Below are 26183 nucleotides of genomic sequence, written 5' to 3' on the forward strand. Positions count from 1 at the left end.
ATGGAGATGGATTTTTTACTAAAGAAATTGCGGCTTGTGGGTTAAATGAGAATAATGCAGGGGAAAATTCCATTCAAATAAGTAGTCTTAAGAAACGGAGAAAGTCTCTTTCTTGAATAAATAATGTGCTGTAGTAATGCTGCATTCAAGACACGTTATATTTAGGACACTTCCCACCTCAAACCAGAAGTAATTTCTGGAACTGCGCTCTTTTTATGTTAAATACTTGTAATGTTTTAATGTTACTAAATAATTAGTAATGTTAACATTTTAATGTTACTAGATCCAGACGTTACTTCCGGGCTTTTGGTAGGAAATATCCCAAATCCGAGTTGTCTTGAATGCAGCATAAAATGGATTGGGGTTTCACACACACAGACATGCATGAATACACACTCAAAAAAGCTCAAGAGCAACATCCTGGTTATACATTATAAAATAAACAACTTAAAAAGCATGCTATAGTAAAACTTGTTAACTAGTTTACTATTACCACACCAAAACATGTTTCTGCAAAAACATACAGTATATATATACAATATACTGTATATTAGCTATTGAAGAAATGACCATATTTACCATATGGTCAAAATCTATATTGTACTTAACAAGAAAGAACATACTTTTAAGGTAAAAATATGTTTTAAGGTATTATATTAAGGGTCTGCATTACAAAAACTCTATTTTCGAAATGCATTCGAGAGAATGTACAGTAGGACTACATCATATGAGCTTTGTCAAACTGCGCATTGTTACAGGTGCTAAGATTGCAAATGAGTGTGACAATAGCCGTCTCACATCGCATTTTACATTGTGGGCTTGTAGACAACTGAAAAAATGATGCATTGACTTATAGAATGCAGTGTTATGAGATTTCATTTGTTAGATGATAGGGGATTTTTCAACATAATGGATAGTCACATACTTCTCTTTGTATTGACACGGATCAGAGAATCAAAGTATTAATGGTCATGCATTTTACAAAAGTCATCAGGACATGTCATGGCATGAGAGGACACACACGCACACATGCACGCAACACACATTTGGTGTTTGTAACTAAAGTTACATTTAACAAATTACAAATACATTGTTAGATCAATGTAAATGACACATATGTACAGGATTTTATTGCATAGAAAATATAAAAATGTAATAGACTCCACTTTGAAAAAAAAGGGCAAACTTAGGGGTTCCTTACCACCCCATTGACGGCTACTGGACCTAAAATAATTTTGCACGTTTTTTCTGACAGTACGCCATTTACCAGTACATTTTTCAATAAATACTACTGTTTTGCCTGGAAAAATAACATTCAGGTGTCTGGTTCTGTTGCATAGTTATCTATATAAAATATTACAAAATATACACTTTCATTGTGATAGTTTAACCTATTTACAGTTAAGAAATACAAGACATGTATTAGAGTATCGCATTCAAAATGAAATTCTGTCATAATTTACATGCCCTCTTGTCATTTCAAACCTTAATGACTTTCTTTCTTCTGCAGAACACGAAAGAAGATATTTTGAAAATTGTTGATAACACAACAGCACAGCCCCCCATTCACTTCTATCGTAACCAATGCAAGTGAATGGGGGGCTGTTAACAACATTCTTCAAAATATCTTCTTATGTGTTCTGCGGAAGAAAGAAAGTCATATAGGTTTGAAATGACAAGAGGGTGAGTAAATGATGACCGAATTTTCATTTTGAAGGTGAACTACTCCTTTAACATTGTAGCCTGTGCATCTACTGCTGCATTTCTTACACAAACTGATCTCCTAAATGTGCTCAGAACATGCTTCCTCTGTTCAGCAGCTTTAGTTTGGTCATAAAGACGAAGTAGACAAATGATCCAGTAACAAGAATGTTCTTCAGTATATACTGCACCGGAGTAACATAACCAAAGATCCCCACCAGGCATATGCGCACCACCAGGAAGGGCAAATCCTGGGAGAGGACGCTTATCGATGCCAACAAAGGACTGTTGGGTGTTATTACCACTCGCAGTATGGACAGATACGCCAGTATGTAGACTGGAAATACCCATGCCGAGTAATAGACTGAATAAGTCCCGGCCATCCTCACCAGTTCCACCGTGTCAAACCAGAACACAAAGCTGGCCACAAAAAGGTCATGACGGGGGTCACGGATCCAGATGAAGCGAAGAGGACCTGAGCGAGAGTGAGAGGAATAAAGATAGGCTGCGCTGCTGGTGCGAGAAAGGCTGCGCACATCTGCATCCCCCCAACGACCTGAGAGGGACCCGTTCTGCACCGGTGACCTCAGAGATGTGTCACTGTCCCCTCCATTAGCCTGCAGCTGTGCGGACACAGATGTCACCTGCTGCAAATGAGTGAGCACCGGGCCTGGCATCTCAAAGTCCGACTCTAATGTATTGGCTTTTGAAAATAAACATAGTACACAACTTTAGATAGAACAGTAGATAGAAAATACATTTTCTTTATCTCATTTATGGCCTGCTATCGCTTACCCTGTCCCGTCAGAGGAAGAGGGCGTATTCGCTCCAGTATGTCCACACAGATGAGGGAGAATAGGACCAGTGAGACAGGGAGCTCAGTGAAGCGGTCATAATAAGCGCCTGCATCAACCTGAACCTGCACAACCATAAATAAGCCAGAAGCTTGCTGAGAGAACTAGAGAGTCTGGAGCAAAAACCTCTTTTAAATCCTCAAGAGAAAACACAGGTCAAAGACTGAAAACAAACGCAGTTAAGTCACTACTTTTGAGTGTGTCAACAGAAACAAACTCATAGGCCTGGCAATATATACACCAGTCGATAATTTGTGCTAATCATTGTTTTTTGCAGTAAATGCACTATTTAGGGCAAACCCGTTTAAAAAAGTAAACACGACACGCTGTTTCTGTGCACACAATAGAGGAAAACGCTGCCTGCTATCGCTAGCGGTTCATTTATATGTTTTCTTTAGAGATAATAACTTGTGATAGTTCGACCAAAAATGAAAATTCTGTCATCATTTACTCACTCTCTTGTCATTTCAAACCTTTATGACTTTCTTTCTTTCGCAGAACACAATAGAAGATATTTTGAAGTTTGTAACCGAACAGCACTGGCCCACATTCACTTCTATTGTACGGACGCAAAACCAATGCAAGTGAATGGGGGCCAGTTAACAGCATTCTTCAAAATATCTTCTTTTGCATTCTGCGGAAGAAAGAAAGTTATACAGGTTTGAAATGACAAGAGGGTGAGTAAATGATGACAAGAGTTTTTATTTTTGGGTGAACTGTCACTTTAAATCATTGTACATGTGTGATTATTAAAATGTCTGCGACATGAATAAACGCATAATGTGCTTAAAAAGACCGTTTGAGAAGCTGTATGTATGAGAGAAACTGTGATTATGCAGCAGCACTTCTTTCAGCAACAGCTGTCAATCAAACAAGTGGGCGGTTACGCCGAAGGCTCTTAAAGGGGAAACACACAAATCTGAGTTTTTCCTGAGAGGATTAAAAACAGGCTGGAATAAAGTCAAGAATACATTTCATAATTACACCTCAGACAACAAAATAGAATAAAACACGCATTAAAGTCACTACCCCTTTAAGGTATGTCAGTGCAAGTGGTTTCAGTTAAGACAGCTTATACATGCATTTTAGTCGGGGACTAGGCTTAAAGGGATAGTTTAGCAAAAATCGTAAATTCTATCGTCTTTTACTTACCCTCACGTTGTTCCAATACTGTATAAATTTAATTGTTCTGCTGAACACAATAAAGAGATTTGGAAGAATGCTTGTAACCAGTTCTGGGTCTCTATTGACTACTGCAGGGAAAATCTACTATGGTAGTTAATGGTGCCCCAGAACTGTTTTCTTACCCACATTCTTTAAATTATCTTCTTTTGTGTTATACACAACCCAACAAAAAAATTGATACAGGTTTGGAACAACTTAACTTAAAATGATGACAGAATTTTCCTTTTTGGGTGGGTTATAGTGTTTCCAAACAGGCCCAGATAAGTCCACATCATTACTTTTAAACATGCTAAACCCTCTGACCCTCAGGTTTTAAATGCATTTACTGTTATCAACAATTGTTCCCCAACTATCAGACTTTAGCAGATGATGTACAACTTCATCTTTCAGCCATCGCTGTTTCAACAAGAGACGCAAAATGGCTGAATACATAACCACTGACATTCCACAGTCTATAATACACCATCTCTTTGGTTAATAGTAAATCTTCTGTTCTACAGCGAGTTACTGAGTACCCCAGACAAGATCTGTCTATGAAAACTTTCTGTTTTGTACATGAGCCCTCAGTTTTTATTATGGCCAGAGAGTGCCATAAAACATCTCGTACTCCAACATCATTGAGTCCAGTGTGGACCATAAAGGTCCTTCATAAGAGAAAAGACAAGTGTGTGATTAATATGGATTTAATCAACCAATGTCATTCATACTGTGGTTTAGAAATGTGACTGCAATGTATTACCTTTGAGCTGGATATGATGATAGCAAAGCAAGGTAAAGTGCTAAGCACCACATATGCAAGTGGAACAGGTCTCCTGTAGGACAAATAAAGAAATTGATAAATGCAAACGATATTTGCATTAGAAACTGGTAAACGCGCTTCAAGGGTTACAACATGAAACAGGATCATTGAAGAGTTACTTCCACAAAGCAGAAGGTCTGGTCCCCTGATATAACTTATTAGTGGCACCTAGAAAGATGTCATACTCACCAGTTAGTCACTTCTGAAAATCGTTGTGTCTTGAGGGTGGAGTACTTCAAAGGCACCCAGACAAACAGGGTTACAGATGCCACATAAGCCACAGAGGCCGCCACCACCAGCCAATACGCCGTGTCACTGGACTTAACAAATCGAATGAGAGACGCAAAACGCTCCATCACTACAAACAGAGGAACACAGAGACATGCGAACTGAAGAACCTCATATAGAATGAGTTTGACGGTCTTTCCAGAAGGCATCTTGACGGTGCGAGTCTTCAGTGAATCTCCTTAAGAACACATCAAGTGCATGTCCCTCACGGCTGAATGACTGAACGCTCTGGACTCTGTACGCTGGCACTGCTTACACTGCATTCCTACTTGTGTTCTTTTATTGTCACAGTAATGGAGCAGTCACGACTTTTTTATGGAGTTATGGGAGGAAAAAGGCATTCCAGTAGCAAACTGAAATTATGGCTCCAACAAAATGCATCATTCCGTATTAGTTTTTTGAAATGTGTAACTCTAATGACTTGTGTATGGTGCAGCTCACCCAATGTTACCCTCATGTCGTTCAAAACCTGTACATGACTCTTTTTTTCTGTGGAACACAAAAGAAGATATTTTGAGAAATGTCTTCGTGATTTTGCGTCCATACAATGGATGTCAATGGGGCCAATGTTGTTAGGGTACCAATATTCTTCCAAATATCTTTTTTTGTTTTCTGCAGAAGTCATTCAGATTTTGAATAAATGATGAAAGAATATGCTGAACTATTCCTTCAAGAGTATATTAGTGCTGACTGGCTCTTACAGTATTGACTTTGGTAACTTAAAAATTATAACCTACTTTATTTTTGAACTGCCGTTTTTTTTCCATTGTGCTGCACCTATACTACACTACCTGCAAGGAAACTTCTGGCTTAGTGGCTTTAGTAGAATTCAGCAGTCAACCCCAAGCTACACTCAAAGCTGTAACCTTTGCACAACCAGCAAAGAGCCTTAAAGGTCCAGTGTATGAAATTTAGCGGCATCTTGTGGAGAGGTTGTGAATTGCAACCAACGGCTCACTCCACCCCTCTATTTCAAAGCACTATGGTGGATGACACAGAACGAAGATGTCACGTTTTTGCCGAAGGAGATGACGTATTTATGAAACGCGCTCTGTGGAGCAGTTTGTCCGTTTAGGGCTACTGTATAAACAACATGGTAAATGCCATGTAAGGGGACCCGCGGTGTGTGTAGATAGAATTAGCTCATTCTAAGGTAATAAAACATGACGCTTCATTATGTAAGGTCTTAATACGCCTTTGAAGACATTGTTATGTGTATTATATTGCATTTCTGACTGTTAATAGATACTCAAAATTACACAAGGGACCTAAAACTAATAAGCCATCAATGCCCCTAAACTAAAGTTTATTTCCACAAAAAGTAGACACAATCATGAGACGTGCGCTGTACATTTGTCCTAGTTTTATTGTGAATACTAATAAGTAATAAGATGATTAAAATAGTACATACAAACAACAGCGTACACTTAACAGAATTGATACACCAAAAACAGTCATTTTCCCTATGGATAAGGTTTACGTAAGGATTATCATCTCCGTGTGCAAATAAGGTGTTACATTACAACTGGCTCATGGTCCCGGGGATCCAATTTCCCGGAATTTTCTCTATGAAACGTCGACAACTACTCTGATAACACGGTAGCTACATAGAGACAGAGATGCGGGTTTACTAGTCCGAAAAGTGTTGGCATATGAGCCAGTCATTTTTTTTCTTTAGTGTTGGTTCATCCCTTGCCAGGACTTCAAAACATGAGGTCAGGTCAGTCGTTCAACACGCTAGAGCGTTAGGGTTAGGGCCAACCATAACCATACACATATTCACTCATGTCTAGTGGACATTCTAAGAGATTCTGAGAAATGTAATGTTGATAAAATCCAAGAGAAGTAGCATGAGCATTGCAAACACCCTAAACAGTCATGTAAATAAAGAGAAATTATTAATGTGATTCTAGTTTTTTTTTTTTAAGTAAAAAAACATGAGAGCTGAAGAACTTTTAGGTAAACGGAAAAGGGTAAATTAAAAGTGCATGACGTGGGGCAATATTGCGACCCACCTTCCCATGTTCTACAGAACAAGCAGCTGCTTTGAACGTTACATCCTAAAGACAGATATCAGTCTCATATATACACATCTGCACACAGGCAGAATATTACATCCTTCTTGTATTAATGTTCTGTCCATTAAAACAGCAAAACAACAATCAAAATATAAATAAAACACTAAAAACATTTCTTCTTTTTAACACTGAGTAGTGAGCTTAAAGAAACTGGGGTTATGGGCCACTGGCAAGTGTTTCGCTACATGGTTCTGGAGGAGAGGTGGCATGACTTCTATGGGTCTAAGCTCTCTCACAGACACACACACATTCACATATTCAAACGATGATGAGACCTCTCCTACAGGATCTGCTGTGACAAACACTGAACTATTGGGACCTACACTGGTAAAGTATATACAACACAAACATGCGGTCTTGTGTTTTTCCTGTAAGAAACTTCCAGTCATTAATTACTGTAATGATATCAGCACGTGAGCTTGGCGGTCCTCATCACCGTTTTTCTAAGAAAACAAAAATGTAAAGAAACATCCAGAAGCTCATCAAACTGCTTTCTGAGAACACGACCAGTTAGTAGTCAACATTTTGCACGTCCTTTCATGATTAAGTGTTTCTGGGTGTGTTTGCAGTGTCCTACAGAAAAAGACAAGACAATCTAGGAGATATCTGTGTCTGTGTGTCTTGAGATATCTGTGTCTTTTGAAAGTGAATGTTTTTTATGAAAGTATGCGTGTGTCTGTATGAAACCAGAGATCTCCAGTCTCCGTGGGTCCTATAAGAGAGCTTTTTCGTGGTAGTGGGTCTGTTGGATGTCTGTGGTAGGTGGAAGGCTCTGGGTGGAGGGCATGGTGTAGCTGGGGGTCTGGTTCATGCCCGCTGGAGCGCTGGCTGGGTTCTGGTAAGACTGGAGGTCAGCTGGGGGCATGCTGCCAGGAGTGGGGCTGTACACTGCGGGTTGGCCCATGTACATATGGACATCACTGATGTAACAAAAATAACATAAATGTAGTTATTTTACATTAAATAAAGTGAAACTATGCAATTATTAAGCAAAGAAAGTGAAATTGAAGCAAACCATTAACAAATAAATCTGTGCGGGTACCTAGGAGCTGGCTGCCCAGGCATTGGTGTTCCTATTTGGTTCATTGCAGAGAGCTGCTCCATTGGAACATTGTATCCAGGTACTCCTGTACTACCCATTGCATACTGCCCTCCTGTGGACTGGCCAGGGTACACCTGAAAATACACACATGCATTATCCATTTATCTGATATATTAAAGTCACCATGAAACGGAAATTGCGATTGACTTCTTTTCCATATCGTGACGTATATCCGAGTGCAACGGCTCCTGAAATTAGAAAAAATGTAGGGCAGGGCTTTATTTTGCCCTCCCAGTTTTCATTGGTTTGTTGTAAATTGGTAACAAAATGGAGGCAGGTTTGAATGCCAGTTTACAGTCTGTTGTGGAGGGAAGGCCTAAAAATGCCTGGCCATTGGACAGTCAGTATAATCCTACCCCTTTTTTGTTGCTTGCGTCATGTGGGGAAGAGTTGTTGTTGAGAGGGGGAAGGGAGCTTAATGTTTCTGAATAAAGATTGCAAGTGCAAATTAATAATTAAAAAAAATGGTGTGCAGGGATAAATCATTTATAATAATCACTGCAACACTGTGTAAAACAAATTTTCACATTTTGATTTCATGGTGACTTTAAACAAACCTAAAAAAAGAAAGACTGCATTTACAGCACGGTGATCCGAAATATATATTTTTAAATAAAATGAAAATTAATTCCATCATTATCTTAAAATAGTCTTATTTCTTGCCTGCAATAATAAAAAATAGATTATTACTTGCGGTCACAGGTTTGCAGGTTCTCACCTGTTGGGAAGCATTGGGAGTCTGCTGCATGTAGTATTGCTGGCTCTGTAGTTTAGCATACATAGCATACACTGGGTCTTCATTCATTAGCTTAGCATATAGGGACAGCGCTTCCATGACCTGTACATTGAGCTCGGACATCTCGGAGTGTTTTCTGAAAACAAGCGGAACAGGATTATTATGTGATCTGTGAAAAACACGTGTGCGTTTGTTAGATTAGGGTTAGACTTTCTTTATTGGCTTTGAAAGACCATTTGAATTAGAGCTGGAAATTGTAAATACCTGTCTATGTCCTCCAGCTTCTGATCAATGAGAGGACCCATCTGATTGCAGGCACCTAATTAGGGAAGAGAAACAAACTATGAATCTATCATCTTTCCACAAAACCAACTGTAGAACATTTACTAAACAGAGTGTCTCTGGACACACCCTCCAACTGCAGCAGTTCACAGGTGTCTGACTGATCATCGGTTGCGTCTGCACTCTGAATCATCTGAAGAAGCTGGTCAATTTTCTCCTGCGGAACAAGACGTTGGACGCAAAATTACCGACCAGACTGCACGATACTTCGACGTGAGCTGCTACTACTAATTGTACCACAGTTCCCCGCTCAGAGCATCTGTGATATTGAATCACTGCAGTCAATCAAATAGTGGCTAGGACTGTGACGGTGGCAGTTTTTTACCACCGCGGTGGTAATGGACAAATGGTGCGGGGGTTGGGAAGCATATATTATTTATATAAATAATATTTATATGATTAAATTTGCGTGTGGCAACCACATGACAAGTGGAAGAGAAATATAGACCTTATTTAAATCCTTTTTGAAATATGAAATCTGAAATAAATGCGAAAATCCATCAGTGAAACGGCACACAGAGCAGTAACATTAAATAAACATCAGTAAAAAACGAATAAATTAAATATAAGAAAGTTAAATATGAAATTAAAAAGCTCTTGTTGCAGTGACAACTTCAATCAGTCGCGTATTAACCCTTACAATCCTTAACAATTCCTATCCGGGCTTTCCTATTCAGATTGCCATAAAAAAGTTACTTTTTCCTACTCATTGATGGGAAACTAACATGTTGACATTGTCCAGATTAAGATGTGTACAGCTGCACTAAATGCGCGTTCAGAAGATGTGCTCAGAGCGCAAACCTGCGCGCACTCCGACACCAAGAAAGCGGGTAATAGCCGGTTTTGATTTTGATGACAACAAGATCCATTGCAGAACCCGCAGAATAACCCTGTTCCCGCTCGAACGCACCAACGGAAACGTATGCCTATAATTTCTGTGTTAATGTAAAATCTTTTAAATAAAACCATCCACAACTGAAAGGCTACAAATAGCAATCCTATCGCAACTGTCATTTTTATTACGCTTGCATTTGTCACAGTGACGTGCACTACCGCCGGTACAGTTCACCACCGTCATGGCACTTTACCACCGCGGTTGTCACGGCCACCATCACAGTCCTAATAGTGGCTCACACACACCACTGTGAAATTTCACAAAGACATTCGTATGTAAGTGTCTGAAACGGATGAATACAGAGCCAACCTCACCTCATCGATGTAGACAGGCTCTGGCTCTGGTTCAATAGTCTCTACCTGGATGTCTTCACTGAACTGCACAGTCTTTTTCTCGGTTTTCACTGGGGACAGAAGAACACTAGAGGTGAGTGCCTGGTGTAGAGAAAGAAATTTGAGGTTGAACCTGCTTGAAGGCACACAAGTTTTTTTAGTATTTTATATAATGCAATAGGTTTTATTATTATTATTACGATGATACTTTACGTGATATTATTATTTACAGTGATTTAAGTGAAAAGGTATGTGTAGGAGGAGCCCAACAACAGACTATAGACTATGGGGGCCCACCATAGTCCAATTTGTTTTGCCATAGTTTCAAAACGAACCAAACTAATTTTATAGGCTACTTCTCATAACAACATATCATTGTGTTGTCTGTTTCCCATATTGATTTGATTTATTCGTTGCAGCCAGTCACACTATCAACACTGGCCGCCAAGAATAGATTTTTCATGATTCCTATTTTTATTTTACAATTTAAAACAGCTTAATTCATTGCAGAGTTGCGAGCGCTCTCTCGTTACGTTCAGCACCTCTCCCTCACATGACAGTGAACGAATTAAAAGGTGGCGGTGTTTTCAATATGCGTTCCCGCGTGTACTTGCCTTTCCGCGTAAACTCAACGAAAAGGTTAGCGGAGTTTCCCGCACAACCCTTTCTGTATGTGCTTGGTGCGAGTCTGTGTGCGAGCTCTCGACCTCCCTACGGAGCGGTGTTCTGTAGTTGTAACTCTGTGTAAAAGCAACAGTGTATTCTACAATAAAACTATCACTCGCATTTAAACTCAAGAAAAGCGCTCATAACACTACAACACATTGATGAGAAGAAGCAACAGCAGTAAAGGATTTGCGCTGCATGAGACAAACAAGTACAGACGTGCTCAAATTTGTTGGTACCCCTCCACACAAAACGAAGAATGACAAAAGTAATTGGCATCCACCATTGTTTATTCCATATTTAATAGAAATCAGACTTTGCTTTAGATTTTTTTATTCAATATAATATTGTAAATAATAAAACCAGTCCTGCTTTTTTTATGTTTTTCTTTCAAATGTGGAGTCCTCCTGGGTCTTCTTCCATGGAGCCCACTTTTGCTCAAAAAACGGCGGATGCTGCGATCAGAAACTGACGTACCTTCACCTTGGAGTTCAGCTTGTATCTTTTTGGCAGTTATCCTTGGTTCTTTTTTTACCATTCGCACTATCCTTCTGTTCAATCTGGGGTGGATTTTCCTCTTGCGGCCGCGCCCAGGGAGGTTGGCTACAATTCCATGGACCTTAAACTTCTTAATAATATTTGCAACTGTTGTCACAGGAACATCGAGCTGCTTGGAGATGGTCTTGTAGCCTTTACCATGCTTGTCTATTATTTTCTTTCTGAGCTCCTCACACAACTCCATCCTTTGCTTTCTCTGGTCCATGTTCAGTGATGATACCAAACAGCACAGTGACTACTTTTCTCCATTTAGCTAGAATGACTGATTACAAGATTGGATACATGTCATTAGTCTGAAATATCACTATAATCCAATTATGTATTATCTTTTCTAAGGGGTACCAACAAATGTGTGCAGGCCATTTTAGAATATCTTTGTAGAATAATCAATAATTCATCTCTTTCCACAGCTTCTTTGCTTTATTCTATGACATACCAAAGGCATGAAAGTATACATGATACAATAGCTGTTAATTTCATCACTTTTCAGGAGGAATGAAGCATTATTTCAATGAGCTGTAAGGGTACCATCAACTTTGAGCACGTCTGTATATAGCCAAAATCACATATCCGCTCTTCAATGTAAATGTATGGTGATTTTGTCAGACGATGTCGCGTTTATAAATCAGGATTTTAGCAGCAGTTAAAGTAACAGCTGGTTGGAATTAACACGAGATGTTATTGGGTTTAGTCACAATTTTATACTCGTTTTATGTCTGACAACAGAACAGATAATATGTGAAAATAGCATTCAGTTGTGTTAAAATACAATATAATGTGATAGATCAGACAGTAGAAGCGAAACAGATTACGCACGTGATGATGTCACAAATATGCTAATTAGTGTGTGACGAATCAGCGCCACAGTCTCTCAAAATCCTGTGGGAAACACTGAAGGGGAGTATTTGTGGTTGCATTAGAACAGTGATTTGCATAACAAAGACAAACTACTGGAAAAGAATGTGAAACAGGAAAAGCAGAGCTTTAGACTGATAGACAGAAAAGACAGGAAGTGACGGCTCTACTCACTCATCTCAGGCTCTGCTGTCAAATCTGCTGTCACAAAGTTTGAGGGAAAAAGCCCAACACCCTGATACGTCTCGCCCTTCCACCAGTTAGGGTCACTGTGATAGAGAGCAGACACGTCAGCCACTTCTCACTCATTAACAAGAAAACCAAACACTTCAGCTGTGTTCAGAATCATTCACTCAATCAGTGTTCATTAAATGATCGGCTTTACTCTGAAGCACTGCTTCTATTTCACAATCATGTACTTGTAACCTAGCAACCAAAAGAGCTGAATTAACAGTCATAATGTGGCTAACAAGATTGTAAAACAACATTGTCAATGTGCATTTTAGATTTCAAACACAGTCTGAAAAGAGCTTCTAAAAAATGACTAAATCCAGAGACTCACCTGTCATCCAGGATGGTGATGATCTCGCCGGATTTAAAGGTGAGCTCGTTGTCCTCGGCCGCCTCGAAGTCATAGATGGCTCTGACCTTTCTGCCGTCGTTCTTGTGAGAGGTGAGGAGGCCGCTGGTGCTCGGGTAGAGGCCAGACAGAGAGACCTGAGGCTGCTGCTGCCGCTGGTCCTTCAGAGACAGCTCGATCGCTGAGTGAGAAACGGACACAAAAGCAGTGAGATTACACAACTTTCTACAAGGCAATTTATTGCTATCCTCAGCATTACAGATGCATGCACACCTTTAGCAAGGTCCTCCTCCTCTTTCTTGTTTGTTGATGTTGCAGGATCTTTAACTACTAATGCAGGACTGGCTTTTGCTTGTTCTGCTGCCTAAACAAACAAACAAACCTAGTCAAACATCTTATTGCCTGTATGATACATTTAGATGTATTGAAATATCTTGGAGATGTTTTCATAGTTCTTTTATATCAAGTGCTTTATATCTGTTATGTAATTTCAGTCTGACACATTGATGGTGAGACCAGATCTCTGTGTGGGCCAAACAATCTGTTGTAGGACTGCTTGTTCATACAAAATTGTACTTCTTGCACTTGAAGGAAAAGTTCACCCAAAAATGAAAATTCTGTCTTCATTTACAGATTTGGAAGTTTTTTTTCTGTGTTCTGTTGAACAAAAAAGATGATATTTTGAAGAATGTAGGCCAGCAAACAGTTCTGGGGCACTTTTAACTACCATTGTCATTTTTCTTACTATGGTGGTCAATGGTGGCCAAAAACTATTTGGTTACAGGCATTTGTCCTAGGGATGTTCATATTGACCGTTAACCGATAGTAAAAATTTGACTGAATTATTATTTTTTATATATATTTTATTAAACGATTTAAAAGGAATGTTGATTTTATTTGTTAAATATTGAATATTAAATATTTGTTAATATTTTTTCTGAGTTACTTATTTGTTGTTTTTAAATAACTATTAAATCATACATGTTTTTTATTTTATGCATATTATTTTATGCATATTATTGATTTTTTTTCTCCATTGTCCAAAACGCTGCATGTTCCTGAAAATGTGATCATATGTGAATGCAGGTGCTGTTGTTGAACTATACGTTATGATGCTGTTTGCATGTTAAAATAAATCTGTGAAAAAAATGTTTGTATTTTTAACGTGTCACAGACCCTCGTCAACTGAGGCTGTGTCTCATTTCGAAGTCTGCGTCCTCCGGAGGCCGCATGTGAAGGCGTTTGCGGCCGACAAATGCGACCTCCAGAGGACGCAGCCTTCAAAATGAGACGCAGCATGAATTTTTATTTAATTCAAATTTAATATTAAAATCTTATCAGGTAACGGTTAATGTTCGGATAACAAGTGTCAGTTCTCGGTTAGGGAAATGAACCGAATTGAGCATCCCTAATTCGTCAAAATATCTTTCTCTGTGTTCAACAGAACAAAGACATTTATACAGATTTGGAACAAATTGAGGGTGAGTAAAAGATGACAGAACTGTTCCTTTAATGACAATGAATGGTTGTAAATCAATATTTCACACTTAAGCAGAAGAAATACACATATTTAGATGTTAGTACATATTTTGTGATCCATATAATCTGCATTCAGCACAGTACTTTATTATGTGGTTGCACATTTAGTTCATGTTAAAACTTCTGACTGAGTATGTGTAAATGGGCCTTTAAACTGAAACTGCACGTCTAACACACTTTAATTCTCTATATATGTGTAATAAGTAACAATAAAACAATTAAAAAACAAAACAATAAAAAACAATATTTCACAGAATCCAGTTAACTGATAAAGCTGTACAGTAGGGAGCTAGACTGGCCCGCTAACCTGAGAGCCCACCGCAGGGAATATGACGCCTTGTTCTCTGAGATTCTTGATCATGGCTGAGATGAGACTGAGCTGGGGGTCATTACGGAAATCCTCCGCCCATTCCACCATAAGAGCCTTCAGCTTTTCACATACCTTTGGGTGACCCTTAAGGACAGACACCTAAACATCAGTCTTGTGCTTGACACAACAATAAAGTAGGGCTGTCAAACGATCAACCGTGATTAATAGCATCCAGAATAAAAGTCTGTGTTTAAATAATATATGTCTGTGTACTGTGCATATTAATTTAGTATTTATAAACCCATACACATTTATTTATGAAACATTTGCATGTATATATTTATGTGTGACCCTGGACAACAAAACCAGTCTTATGGGTCAATTTTTCAAAATTGAGATTTTTACATCAGCTGAAAGCTGAATAAATAAGCCATCCGTTGATATATGATTTGTTAAGATCGGACAATATTAGGCCGAGATTAGGCCGAGATACAACGATTTAAATCTCTGGGTGCAAAAAATTTAAAATACTGAGAAAATCGCCTTTAAAGTTGTTCAAATGAAGTCGTTAGCACAGCATATTACTCACAAAAATAAAGTTTTTATATATTTACGGTAGGACATTTACAAAATATCTTCATGGAACATGATCTTTACTTAATATCCTAATGATTTTTGCCATAAAAGAAAAATCGATAATTTTGACCCATACAGTGTTTTGTTGGCTATTGCCAAAAAAATTCTCGTGCTACTTAAGACTGGTTTTGTGATCCAAGGTCACATATAGAAACATTTATAGATTTTTATTAAATATATATGCATGTGTGTGTATGGGTTTACGAATACAAGCTGAATGTGCACAGTACATAGGCAAACTGTATGTCTAATACAAAACAAAGCACATACCTTATTTAGCACGTTGCTAACTTCACTAGCAAATTCCCGGGAACAAACTTCTAAATGGAATATTTTCCCACAATTTGACACACAGGCACCAAGTAGCTAAGTAAGAGAAACCAATAATCTGCACATTAAGAACAGCTTCATTCCAAACAATCAAAGTTCATCAATGACCTCAGATGTTTGCATGTGCAAGAAGGAAACATACTCCCATCTCATAAATGCATTAAGAATCGATTGTCTTACCGTCAACGCTTGCATGGCGACATGGGGATCCTTGTGATTTACTCTCCTCATTATAGACCGCAAGCATTCTTTAGGCCTTCAGAAGACAATGAGCATAATGATGTTTCACATAAACCAATAAATCAAAGACATCTCGTAAACATCCTGAAGGTTCTTGTTCACTAACCCAGTGCGAGACTGTCCGATCTTGTCACATATGTCCAGAATGAGTCCCCAGTCCTCAGCTGTGTTCATCTCACTTGTTGCTTTCTCTGCAGATAATTTTTTTTTTTACAAGTTTTGTGTCATTTTGAAGAATCAAAGGCATTCAAAAAAATTTATTTCATTTGAAGCGTCAATATAATTGTTTCGAATCCTGATTGGTCAAGTTTGCTTAAAAGTGTTTTACCTAGTGTCTGCTGCGGCCACCTAAATTTGTTCATACTCTCCATTATTGCTATAGAACAAAGGCAAGCACTAGTAATTATTATTAGTGTCAGGTATGTACCTTAACTTTATTGCACATAGCACTGGTGCTACAGATGTTTAAAGTTTTGTAGCACAGGCCAAACTGTTGTAGCACAAGTATAAAATGTCTATTGTCATCATTAAAAAAATATACAAGTGCAGTTCATCACATGAATAGGCAGGTAACTGACAAATGACTTTAATGTTACATACAGATGGATAAATTAGGGCCATTTAATTTTTTGTTTACCTACCTTGTTTTATTTTTTTGCTATACAATAGAGTTATATTTGTCCACATAAATTACTGTAGTATACTAAAGTGTTATTTACTATAGTAAACTGCAGTGGAATGCCTAGATACTATAGTGATTTTGAACCATACTATAGTATACTCCCGGACAAGCTTTAATGTCGAGCCCTGTAAATATTTATTACTTTTTATATTTTTCTTAAATATATGCATGTATGTGTATGTTTTTATAAATACAAAATTTATATGCACACTACTACACAGACATATATTATGTAAACAGTAACACAAATGTTTATTCTGGATGTGATTAATCGCGATTAATTGTTTGACAGCCCTCGTTAGAATATAACATTTTATATTTAATTTAGGGCTGTCACGATTATTAGATAATGGTCTCATGGCGATTGTTTGACCTCATCGCGATGGTTTCAGATCATCGCAATTATTGCACATCTCTATAGAAGACACTAGGGGGAGCTGTAGTGCATCTGCATATTGTATACATTGTAACTAAAGCATGGTAATACTTGTAAAATGTATCACCACAACACAATCACTTTAAAAAAAAACTAAAGCATATACCATAACAATAACCTGCAGTGCAATTTAATATTATTTCAGTGTGAAAACCAGTCTACCAAAATCTCATTAACATAGAAGTAAACTTTTATTGTAGTCTTGCAAGTGAGAAAAAAAACAGACTAGAAGCTTTTCTATGACTGATAGCATTTTAATGGTGGCTTCAATTCACTCCTGATCAATTTACTTAATTTACAAGTATTTGGCGGTTGTATTATTGACAGGTAAAAGCCTAAACCTTAAGTATGATGACCCAATTTTTTCCTATGTATTTCCAAGAAAAATAACATGGTCTTTATATTCAGAACAATGTGGTCGTTTCAAAGCTGAATAAAAAATGTATGAGAAAAAGTCAAAGCTCTAAAACAGACAATTAATCATCATAATCGCAATAATTTATTAGACATTTAATCGTCAGCCAGATTTCATAATCGTGACAGCCCTAATTTAATTTATATTCATATTAATATTTTACTGTATATTAATTGTATTAAATTAATTTAAACTACTCAACCGTTATTAATTGTTTGCAGAGGTCAATCGGAAATTAAGTTTGGGCCACATAATGTTTGTTGTTGCTGCAGCTGAAACAGTCTATAGAGAGCAACACATCAGACAACCATGAACAGCATGACATTTGCAGACAAATTAACGTTATATCTGTCCATCATTTCTGAGTTTGCCCCTCCTGGATTTTTAGACCTTCAAAACCACTTAACCTGCAATGCCTAAACATGTTTTGATCAATTCAGATGGCAATTAACTTAGACCCAACGTGCATCCATTTTTATTTAATTTATCAGAATAGGCTAACTTTAGCTAAGATAACGTTACTTTCAGGTGGCCCAGCAAAACGCGAAGCTGCTGATAAAACTATGACATAAAACATAACACTATACTTTATCTTAATAATAATAGCATCCTACAAAGACGTCAGACATGTCATCAAAACAAAGCAATAATCTCAATAATCACACTCCTATAATAAGACTGTAGAACATTTGCAGCGTCACCGTATGAACCGTTAGCTCACGTACAGAGTGAAAATGCTTCAGATCGGGCTGAATTAAACCTTTAATCGTGTGAAGTGAATTGGACACCATTGGTTTTTACTTTTTTGCACTGCCAATGCCTCACCAACACAAAAAATATAATTCCGTTCGCTACAAATTTAGCTAGCAAACAAGCTAATAACATACAAAGCTTGCTAGCTGTTACACTGTTGTCATTAACCCTTTAAACTTACAGTTTTGCCACAAAATCACTGATGGAAAATGTATAGTCACCTAAATAACATTTGCGAAGCAACCCACACATATTAAACAAATAATATAGAAAAGAATCAGAAAGGCGGTGGGTCGCTATGAACAACAATAGACAGCTGAACTAGCGTTAGCATGGCTGCTAACTGAATGACATCTTAAACTTACCAACATCTTGATCAAAGGGATTAGACGTGAAGAGAGGCATGGCAGAGATATATACACGACGCGATCTAAGCTCGTTCCTCTTCTTGTTCGTCTCCCTGTCAGCACTTGGTTAAATGTGAATGAATAAACATGATAAAGTAAAAACTAACGTTACTCTCCGTGTTGCTGATGGAAACCCCTCCTAACAGCGCAAGATGACCAGTGTATTGTGGGTAATAGAGAGGTGTTGCTGGAGTAACCCCATTCTGAATACTGTTGAAACACACTTATCTGTCATTTCCAAATAAACACCACATTGTTTTGCGCGAGAGTTCTTTGTGTTATTCGAGTAGGCTAAAATAAGGATTTGTTAAACGTTGAAAAATACAGCTGTTAAATCATATGACTTAATCACATGGTAGACTCCTGTGACTCAACAGTCATGAGGTGATGGTGAAAACATGACAGTTTAACCTGTCTGTACGCTTGGTAACAAAAACATGTTTTGTGATTTTAGTTTAAACACGTGAAAGTAAATTTGAACTTGTTTTCTGTGCAGTATTTGAGGTCTGAAAAAAGACAGAGCCTATTTTCAGTTATTTTTACCTGTTTCTCCAATTTTCACTTTCTGCAAATAAATGCAAATAGAAACAATGTTATTATTTGAAATTTGGGAAAAAATAGTCTTAGTAGATCACAGAACGAAACAAAAATGAACATTTTACCTAAATACATACCTACCTATAAATAAATTAAAATGTGAAACAAATTTATGTTAAACATTCTTAATATGGAGGAGTGTATAAACATTCCAACAGGAAATGCAGGAAATTTCACACTCTAAACACAGATGGATATGTGATGAAAGAAACATGTTGGATGAAAAAAGATTTTTTAGCATAGCACATATTTAAAAACAAACTATATTTTATTTCTGATAAAACATGACCTTTTATGATGACATACATATTCAAATACACAACTATTTTATACATAACTAATGCATATAATCAAATATTTGATGTTCAATTTTTAATCACATCACTGATAAGACTTGGGAAGCAAAACTCAGCATATTTGAAAACATCAGCATATTTGTAGCTTTATGCTTGGTTGTAGCTTTCTCTTCATTAAAGGAGCTCCAAAGCTTCTTTGTATTGCACTGGAGTAATGTGGCATCAGCGTTGACACAGGTAAAACATTATAAAGGTATTTACAATCACATGATTACAATACATTACAGCTTTCTCATCTAAACAATGCCATGACTGGTGATCAGTGTATTTGAATGTCATTTGCAGTCTTTAACTGGTCACGTTGATCGCTGATGTCTTTTGTGTCCATCAGGGAAGATGCTGACTGGGCAAAGCAGTTGTGACAGAGGTCTTCTGAAGTGTCTCTGTGATTGTCAATTCCAATATTCTCTGCTCATTCAGTAACGGATGCTATAAAACTGGGACTTTTGCTGTGAATAACGAAGAAAACACAATAAGTTGAATTCAAACAAGCAAAAAAAAATCTAAAATATATCGTCACTGTCTTTCCGAAACCTAGGGTGTCCAAATGGGGAAAAGCCTGTCCTTTTTAAATGATTAAAAACGGTACTGTCAAATTTGACAAGCACTTTTTAATACTTTTTATTGGTTTGGTATTTGCAAAACCCAGAGACAAACACAAAGAGTGAGTAATAAAAATGATTCATGCCAAAAAATAAACATCCCGAAATATGGAGATACAAGGTTTCAGAAGGACAGCAGTGGGAATAAAGTAAGAAATGTGACATACATTCATTGATTCCTTCACAGATGAAACCAATGCGTTCTGTGCAGAAAAAGTCATTCCACTGGCCCTCGTGTATCAACCCCGCACAATCTTCTCCTTCTTCATGACCATGGCTCCAGTTATCAGGCTGTCCAAGTTTCCATCTTCTGTTAAAATAAGAGTAATAAAAAACAGAAATATTACACATACCCCTATGGGCAACCTGTGCTATAACACAGAATTTGCAGAACTCAAACAGCAGAAATGTTTCACATATGCTCTACCCTCCTTTATTAAATTCCTTTATTACATACTTTGATTGATTTAATTATATCACCCTGCAGCTCTGTATACCATATATTTACTGTAAATATATTCCGCAAAAAAAGCACTCTCCCTGACTCTTATATTACTACATTAAAGTAATAAACAGTAAGTGCATGTCACTAATTAAACTGAGGAATCATTTGTATGTATTTACTTGATTGATTAACTTACGTATAGTCGGGCAGACTTCCATCCACCCATCTCCAGATGTTTTCCTCTGCACTGTCTGTGAGACCCAGCCAGAAATAGCCTTTTCCAGAAATCTGCCTCTTTACCCATAGCTGTGATATTTAATAAAGTTAAATGTATTAACACAGAGAAGACTATAAAGTACTTTAATACATTGCACAATGTATTACGCTGCATATTCGAGCCCCCAGGATTACACAGAATAGGAATCAGAATCTACCTCCTCATCTTCATCATTGATAATAATCATCGATGAACTCTTGTTGCTGCATCTTTCCTTTGCTTCATCAAAGTTTAGATTCTCTGTTGAAGCTGAGAAGTAGTAACAATTCTCTCTGAAGCTCTTCCACTTATGTGGGCACCCTTAAATAAAAACACATATTATCACATTTTTTATTATGCTCAAATTACCCCTAACTCAGTATCGCATGAATCATTTATTGACATACAAATCCACAACTACACTTTTTAGATCTTAATGTACTTTATCATAAAATCACACATTCATATTACTGTACATTAATTATTTACTCTATGCTCTACGTACTAAGAAATAAGTTTGTACCTGGAGCACTTGTGGGTAGAGTGACCTGGCGATTAACAAAGCCTTGTGGATCTAAAGGTGGCACAACTACCGGTGTAGGAAGTCCTGGTAATCCAGGAGGTCCAGGTGGACCAATAGGACCAACAGGTCCACGGGCTCCTTCCTGTCCGTTGGGCCCTGCTGGCCCTCTGAGTCCCAGTGGTCCTTGTGGCCCCTGCGGACCCGGCTGGCCATCTCTTCCGGGAAGACCAGATGTACCAGGGTCACCTTTCTCTCCAGGAGGCCCTGCCCTACCGCCTGACCCTCGTGAGCCCTTTGGTCCAGGGCTTCCTCTTGATCCGGGTGAGCCTTTGAACCCCGGCACACCTGGAGGACCTGCTGGACCCCTCTCTCCCTTAGGTCCAGCGACACCAGGTGCTCCCTTTTCACCACTTTCACCTTTCTGTCCAGGTTTGCCTGCCGGCCCTTGGGACCCTTTGTCTCCCCGAGGACCTCTTGGACCAGGAGGGCCTGAAATATTTAAAAATGAATTTATTTAACAGTAAAAATGAAATTAATTCTGGAAATAAATACATAAAAAATGATCGCAGCACATGTGATCTAACCACCTTGTTTTGGTTGCTAATTATAAAGACAATCGTGTTTTTTATATATTTTTTGTATTAAATGCATCCCAGATACAGTACATAAGAATAAAAGGACAATGAAAATGTGTGCAACTAATAAGGCTGTTTGAACCATATTAATATTAATATATCATTATAATATTGTATGAATATATTATAATTATAAAACAATAATAATTGTTAATATATCAATATGATTATTATTATATATCATATTCATATATAATATTACGATTATTTATATTTAATATTACTGAATTATTATAAACAAAAAAGTATACATAGTAAAAATATATTATACATTCAAATATATATATATTATGCAATATATTTGAATATATTAACATATTACAATATTTTAATCATAATATATAAAATGTAAATATCAGATAAAATATAACAATATCATAATTTGATTATGAAAATTCGAATTATTACAACAATTTTCTATCATAGATAACAAACAGAATCTCACTAAATTAAAGTTTAAAAACTGTTCTAAAGTTCTAAAAATTAAAATCCTTTCATCAATTATTTAACCTCAAGTCATTTCAAACCTGTATGACTTTCTTTCTTTGACAGAACACAAAAGAAGATATTTTGAACTTCCAATGTATGAACAGTATGAAATCACATTTCTTTTAAATATCACAAAATATCTTCAGCCATATACAGGATTTGAACATGAGGATGAAAACATTTTTTGTTTGTGTGTGTGAACTACCCCTTTAAGATTTTAATTTGTGTCAATAGAGTACTAGTCCCACGATCTTACCCTGAAGGATAGTGAAGTTTGTAATGATTTGCGAGTGTTTGCTGTCGACCAGTTTCATTTCCTCCATGACTATGGAGAGGCTGCTGACCTCTTTGTCAAGCCTGCCTACAAGTTCTTCCTGCTGGGCTTTGAGCTCCGTGCTCTCCACCCTTGTTTCAGCCACACTGTTGTTCAACCCCAGCAGCATGTCAGAATGTCGAGTCACCGTCTCGGCGCAGGTGCGCAGACCATTGAGATCTATGCTGATCGCCCCTAGCAGCTGTGCGGAAAAGCTAACATTCCCTGTTATGCGGTCCATTTCCCCATCGTTGCGGTCGAGACGTGCCTCTAGCGCATCGAACTTCATCGAAGTGCCATTGTCGTGATCTCGCTGTTGGTCCATGAGCTCGCGGAGGCTCTGGTCGTGGCCGTCAGTGATGGCTGAGGCGTTCTGCACCTGCTCTGAGAGCGAGTTTAACTGAGCGGTCACGTCCTCCAGAGTGTCAATGTTGGAGCGGGTGAGTGCTGAATTATTAGCAGCTAAAGCTTGAACGTTCTGCACTTTCTCTCTCAGCCAGTCTGCATCTGCTTTGGTCTGCCTGGCCACCTGCTGAAGGCTCTGATAATCATTCTTCAGCTTCTGGACGGCCTGACTCGTGTCCTCCACTGACCTCTGGAAGGAGCTAATGAGGTTTCTCTGCTGGGTTTGGGTGAAGTTCAGAGAGCTGACGCTGTGGGTGTTTTGACTCTGTTTGCTGCTTTGCGTTTGAAGATCCGACTGAAGCTGTACGGTGTCCTCCTTTAGTCCATTGATCAGGCCGCTGTATGTGATTAAGGTGCGGTTTACTTTGCTGATGACATTGGCGTTGTTCTCCAGCAGATCTCGCAGCGACAGGTGTCCGTTCTGCACGTCCTCGCCGGCTAGCCGGAGGTCATCCAGAGCAGCTCTGTTGCTGGAGGACCTCAGGGCGACTTCATTGAGCTGATTCTGCAAGGCCTGAATTTCCTTTTTGAATAAGAGGAGCTCGCTGGTGGCGTTCTTGGACTTTTCGCCAGCTTGATCATCTGCAAATTCAATTTAGATTTCAGTAAGTAAAATGAATTGATGTATTCTGGCAGGCACTTTGATTTCCACGGGAAAACTCACCGAGCTACTTAAGATCTGTCTCTACGGCCATGATTTTCCCACCGTTGTTTTCCATTCCCTCCGTTACATTATCCATCCTTTGGACTACTGTGGGACACACGTTACAGAATGCCAGTCAGAATTTGATTCAACTGGTATACAATAAATCACTTCAAAACAGAGAATGTTTGTGAAATACTTAGTGTGTACAATGAATAAGCTCTAGTGGAATCTTTTTTCCAATTTTGTGGAATTCCACAAAGTTCATTTAAACATCATAATAAAATCAGTCAATAATATATTTATTATATGTCTTTTGAGTTCTATGGATGTAGATTTGCACAAGCTGATCCTCTATTGTGAAAGGAAAAGATACAAATACATAAATTCCAGTAAAATTAAGGCCATAACCATGACTTAACATTGTTAACCTGTTTAATGTACATTTATAAAAACACACACATTCCACACACAGTCATGCAGGAAATGTACGACCCTTCATTTCCTCTGGAATCTGGAATGAATCCTTAAAGGTCTCTATATGAGTGTCTACAGTCTTGCTGGCACCACTATAGCTAAAGACAGATTCTTCTCATCCATGATTTGTACAATAATTAAACTCAGTTTGAACAATTTCAAGATGATTCAGGGCTAAAATGTGAATATCCATAATCATTATCAGCATGGGACTGTTTACCCAGCTAACACATAATGCTCTTAGACATTGATGAAACCCTTAGTGTGTATGCTTATGTTACTCTTAAAGGGATAGTTAATAAAAAATAAATAAAATTCATCATCATTCACTTAACCTCCTGCCTTTCCGAACCTGTATGACTTCTTTTTTCTGCAGAACACAAAATAAGATATTTTGAAGAACGTTGGTAACCAAACAGCATTGACCCCATTTACTTCCATTGTATGGACACAAAAAGACATTTCTCAAAATATCTTGTTCCACAAAATATAGTGTATTGAAAAACATGAAGGTGAATAAATGATGACAGAATTGAATTGCATTTTGGGGGAAATTATCCTTTTAATTCTGAAGTTGTGTTTATGTGCACCACTAGAGGGCACCTTAACTGTGCATTTGACCAAATTCTCTTGGTTATCAGTATTTGATTACAGTTTTTGCTGTTTGACAATTTAGTGGACATAAACTTCCAATGTCATAGATATTCACAGAATGTACATGCATGCCTTATAGATTTTGATAACCGAATGGCTCATTTTGCACGTGATGGTTCACACGATGAAAGAATGTTCAGAAGTTTTGAAGAGATTGACATTTTCACTGAGAAACAGCTCATCAGTTTTGATCATCAAACTATATGCTTTTAGTTATTGTGCATATTGTTGAGAATTGTACCTAGCCTTGTGCACACAAGTGCCAAAACACACGCAATTTGCCTGAATCAAAAAGAAACGCAAGTCTGATGTGAACAAGAAACTAACTGTTCAGAGACCCAAACTTATTGTTTTGAGAGAAAAAAAGTCTCATTCGAGAAATGAGCCAAAGCGATTGAGAAAAACTGTAAAATACCAATTTTCACATTGTCTTTTTCTACAGAACAGTCAAAACGTAGTATTATGGGTCTTTCTGATACAGCAGTGAAATCCGGGAATACATTATTTCACTGAATTTCTCAACTGGTGGTCAAACATAAATGAAAAATAAAGTCATCATCTTTACTCTCCAGTGTATTTGCGCCCATTGTTTTTACACTCGCGTTTCATTCAGACATGCAGCACTTTGCTATTCACTGCCAGCGAACAAAAACACATCAAAGATGTTGGGTGACAGCATTCCTCACTGCGCTTGTGTAACCAAACACAAAACGTATATATGCTGCAGGGGAGAAACTAAACATGGAGGTCTATTTCAAAGGCTTGTTGGTCATTTTCACACTGGGAGACTGTCAGCAGGAGGTCAACACTGCAAATTTCTCCTCTTACCCCCCCCAAACTTTTATTTATTTCTTTGAGTAGAGAGCATTATTTTTCAGAATAATTCATGTTGTTTTTGAATAGTTTAGCGGGAACGTTTTCTTAGCCTCAATGTGACAGAAATGTCCAAAAGGGACGTAACCCTGAATGTGCATCAGAGACCACCGGCACACTCACTGGCGTTAATCTGACAATGCAATTATAAACTGATGTCATTAAGGCGTTGTTTAGTGGGTAATTTAGACAACGT

The 26183-nt window shown here is 37.9% G+C and overlaps 2 protein-coding genes across 2 annotated transcripts in view; both read right to left on the reverse strand.

Moving 5' to 3' along the window:
• Positions 1 to 1675: 1675 nt before the first annotated feature.
• On the reverse strand, positions 1676 to 5264 carry tmem236 (transmembrane protein 236). Its single transcript, XM_057334774.1, has 4 exons — positions 4729 to 5264; positions 4480 to 4552; positions 2497 to 2620; positions 1676 to 2404 (listed from the first exon to the last, which is right to left on the reverse strand). The coding sequence occupies exons 1-4, from the start codon at positions 4974 to 4976 to the stop codon at positions 1794 to 1796; spliced, it is 1056 nt and encodes a 351-aa protein (XP_057190757.1). The 5' UTR covers positions 4977 to 5264; the 3' UTR covers positions 1676 to 1793.
• Positions 5265 to 6168: 904 nt separating this feature from the next.
• LOC130554132 (collectin-12-like) overlaps positions 6169 to 26183 on the reverse strand; it is a 38044-nt gene continuing 18029 nt past the window's right edge. Inside the window, 20 exon segments of the mRNA XM_057333575.1 lie at positions 6169 to 7825; positions 7948 to 8081; positions 8726 to 8879; positions 9008 to 9062; positions 9155 to 9242; positions 10295 to 10383; positions 12566 to 12660; positions 12954 to 13152; positions 13245 to 13335; positions 14818 to 14964; positions 15727 to 15822; positions 15967 to 16042; positions 16133 to 16217; positions 18678 to 18781; positions 20519 to 20584; positions 20916 to 21025; positions 21154 to 21296; positions 21499 to 21987; positions 22879 to 23922; positions 24005 to 24091. Of these exon segments, the coding sequence (XP_057189558.1) occupies positions 7618 to 7825; positions 7948 to 8081; positions 8726 to 8879; positions 9008 to 9062; positions 9155 to 9242; positions 10295 to 10383; positions 12566 to 12660; positions 12954 to 13152; positions 13245 to 13335; positions 14818 to 14964; positions 15727 to 15822; positions 15967 to 16042; positions 16133 to 16217; positions 18678 to 18781; positions 20519 to 20584; positions 20916 to 21025; positions 21154 to 21296; positions 21499 to 21987; positions 22879 to 23922; positions 24005 to 24091 (3560 nt within the window). The 3' untranslated portion in view covers positions 6169 to 7617.

The sequence above is a fragment of the Triplophysa rosa genome, linkage group LG5 (assembly GCF_024868665.1).
Source record: "Triplophysa rosa linkage group LG5, Trosa_1v2, whole genome shotgun sequence".
NCBI lineage: Eukaryota > Metazoa > Chordata > Actinopteri > Cypriniformes > Nemacheilidae > Triplophysa > Triplophysa rosa.

Coding starts and splice junctions, on each gene's coding strand:
- tmem236 (XM_057334774.1), bottom strand. CDS start 4,976: ATGCCTTCTGGAAAGACCGTCAAACTCATTCTATATGAGGTTCTTCAG. Junction 4,553..4,728: donor TTTTCAGAAGTGACTAACTG/GTGAGTATGACA, acceptor TTTGTCCTACAG/GAGACCTGTTCCACTTGCAT. Junction 2,405..2,496: donor TCTTCCTCTGACGGGACAGG/GTAAGCGATAGC, acceptor TATTTTCAAAAG/CCAATACATTAGAGTCGGAC.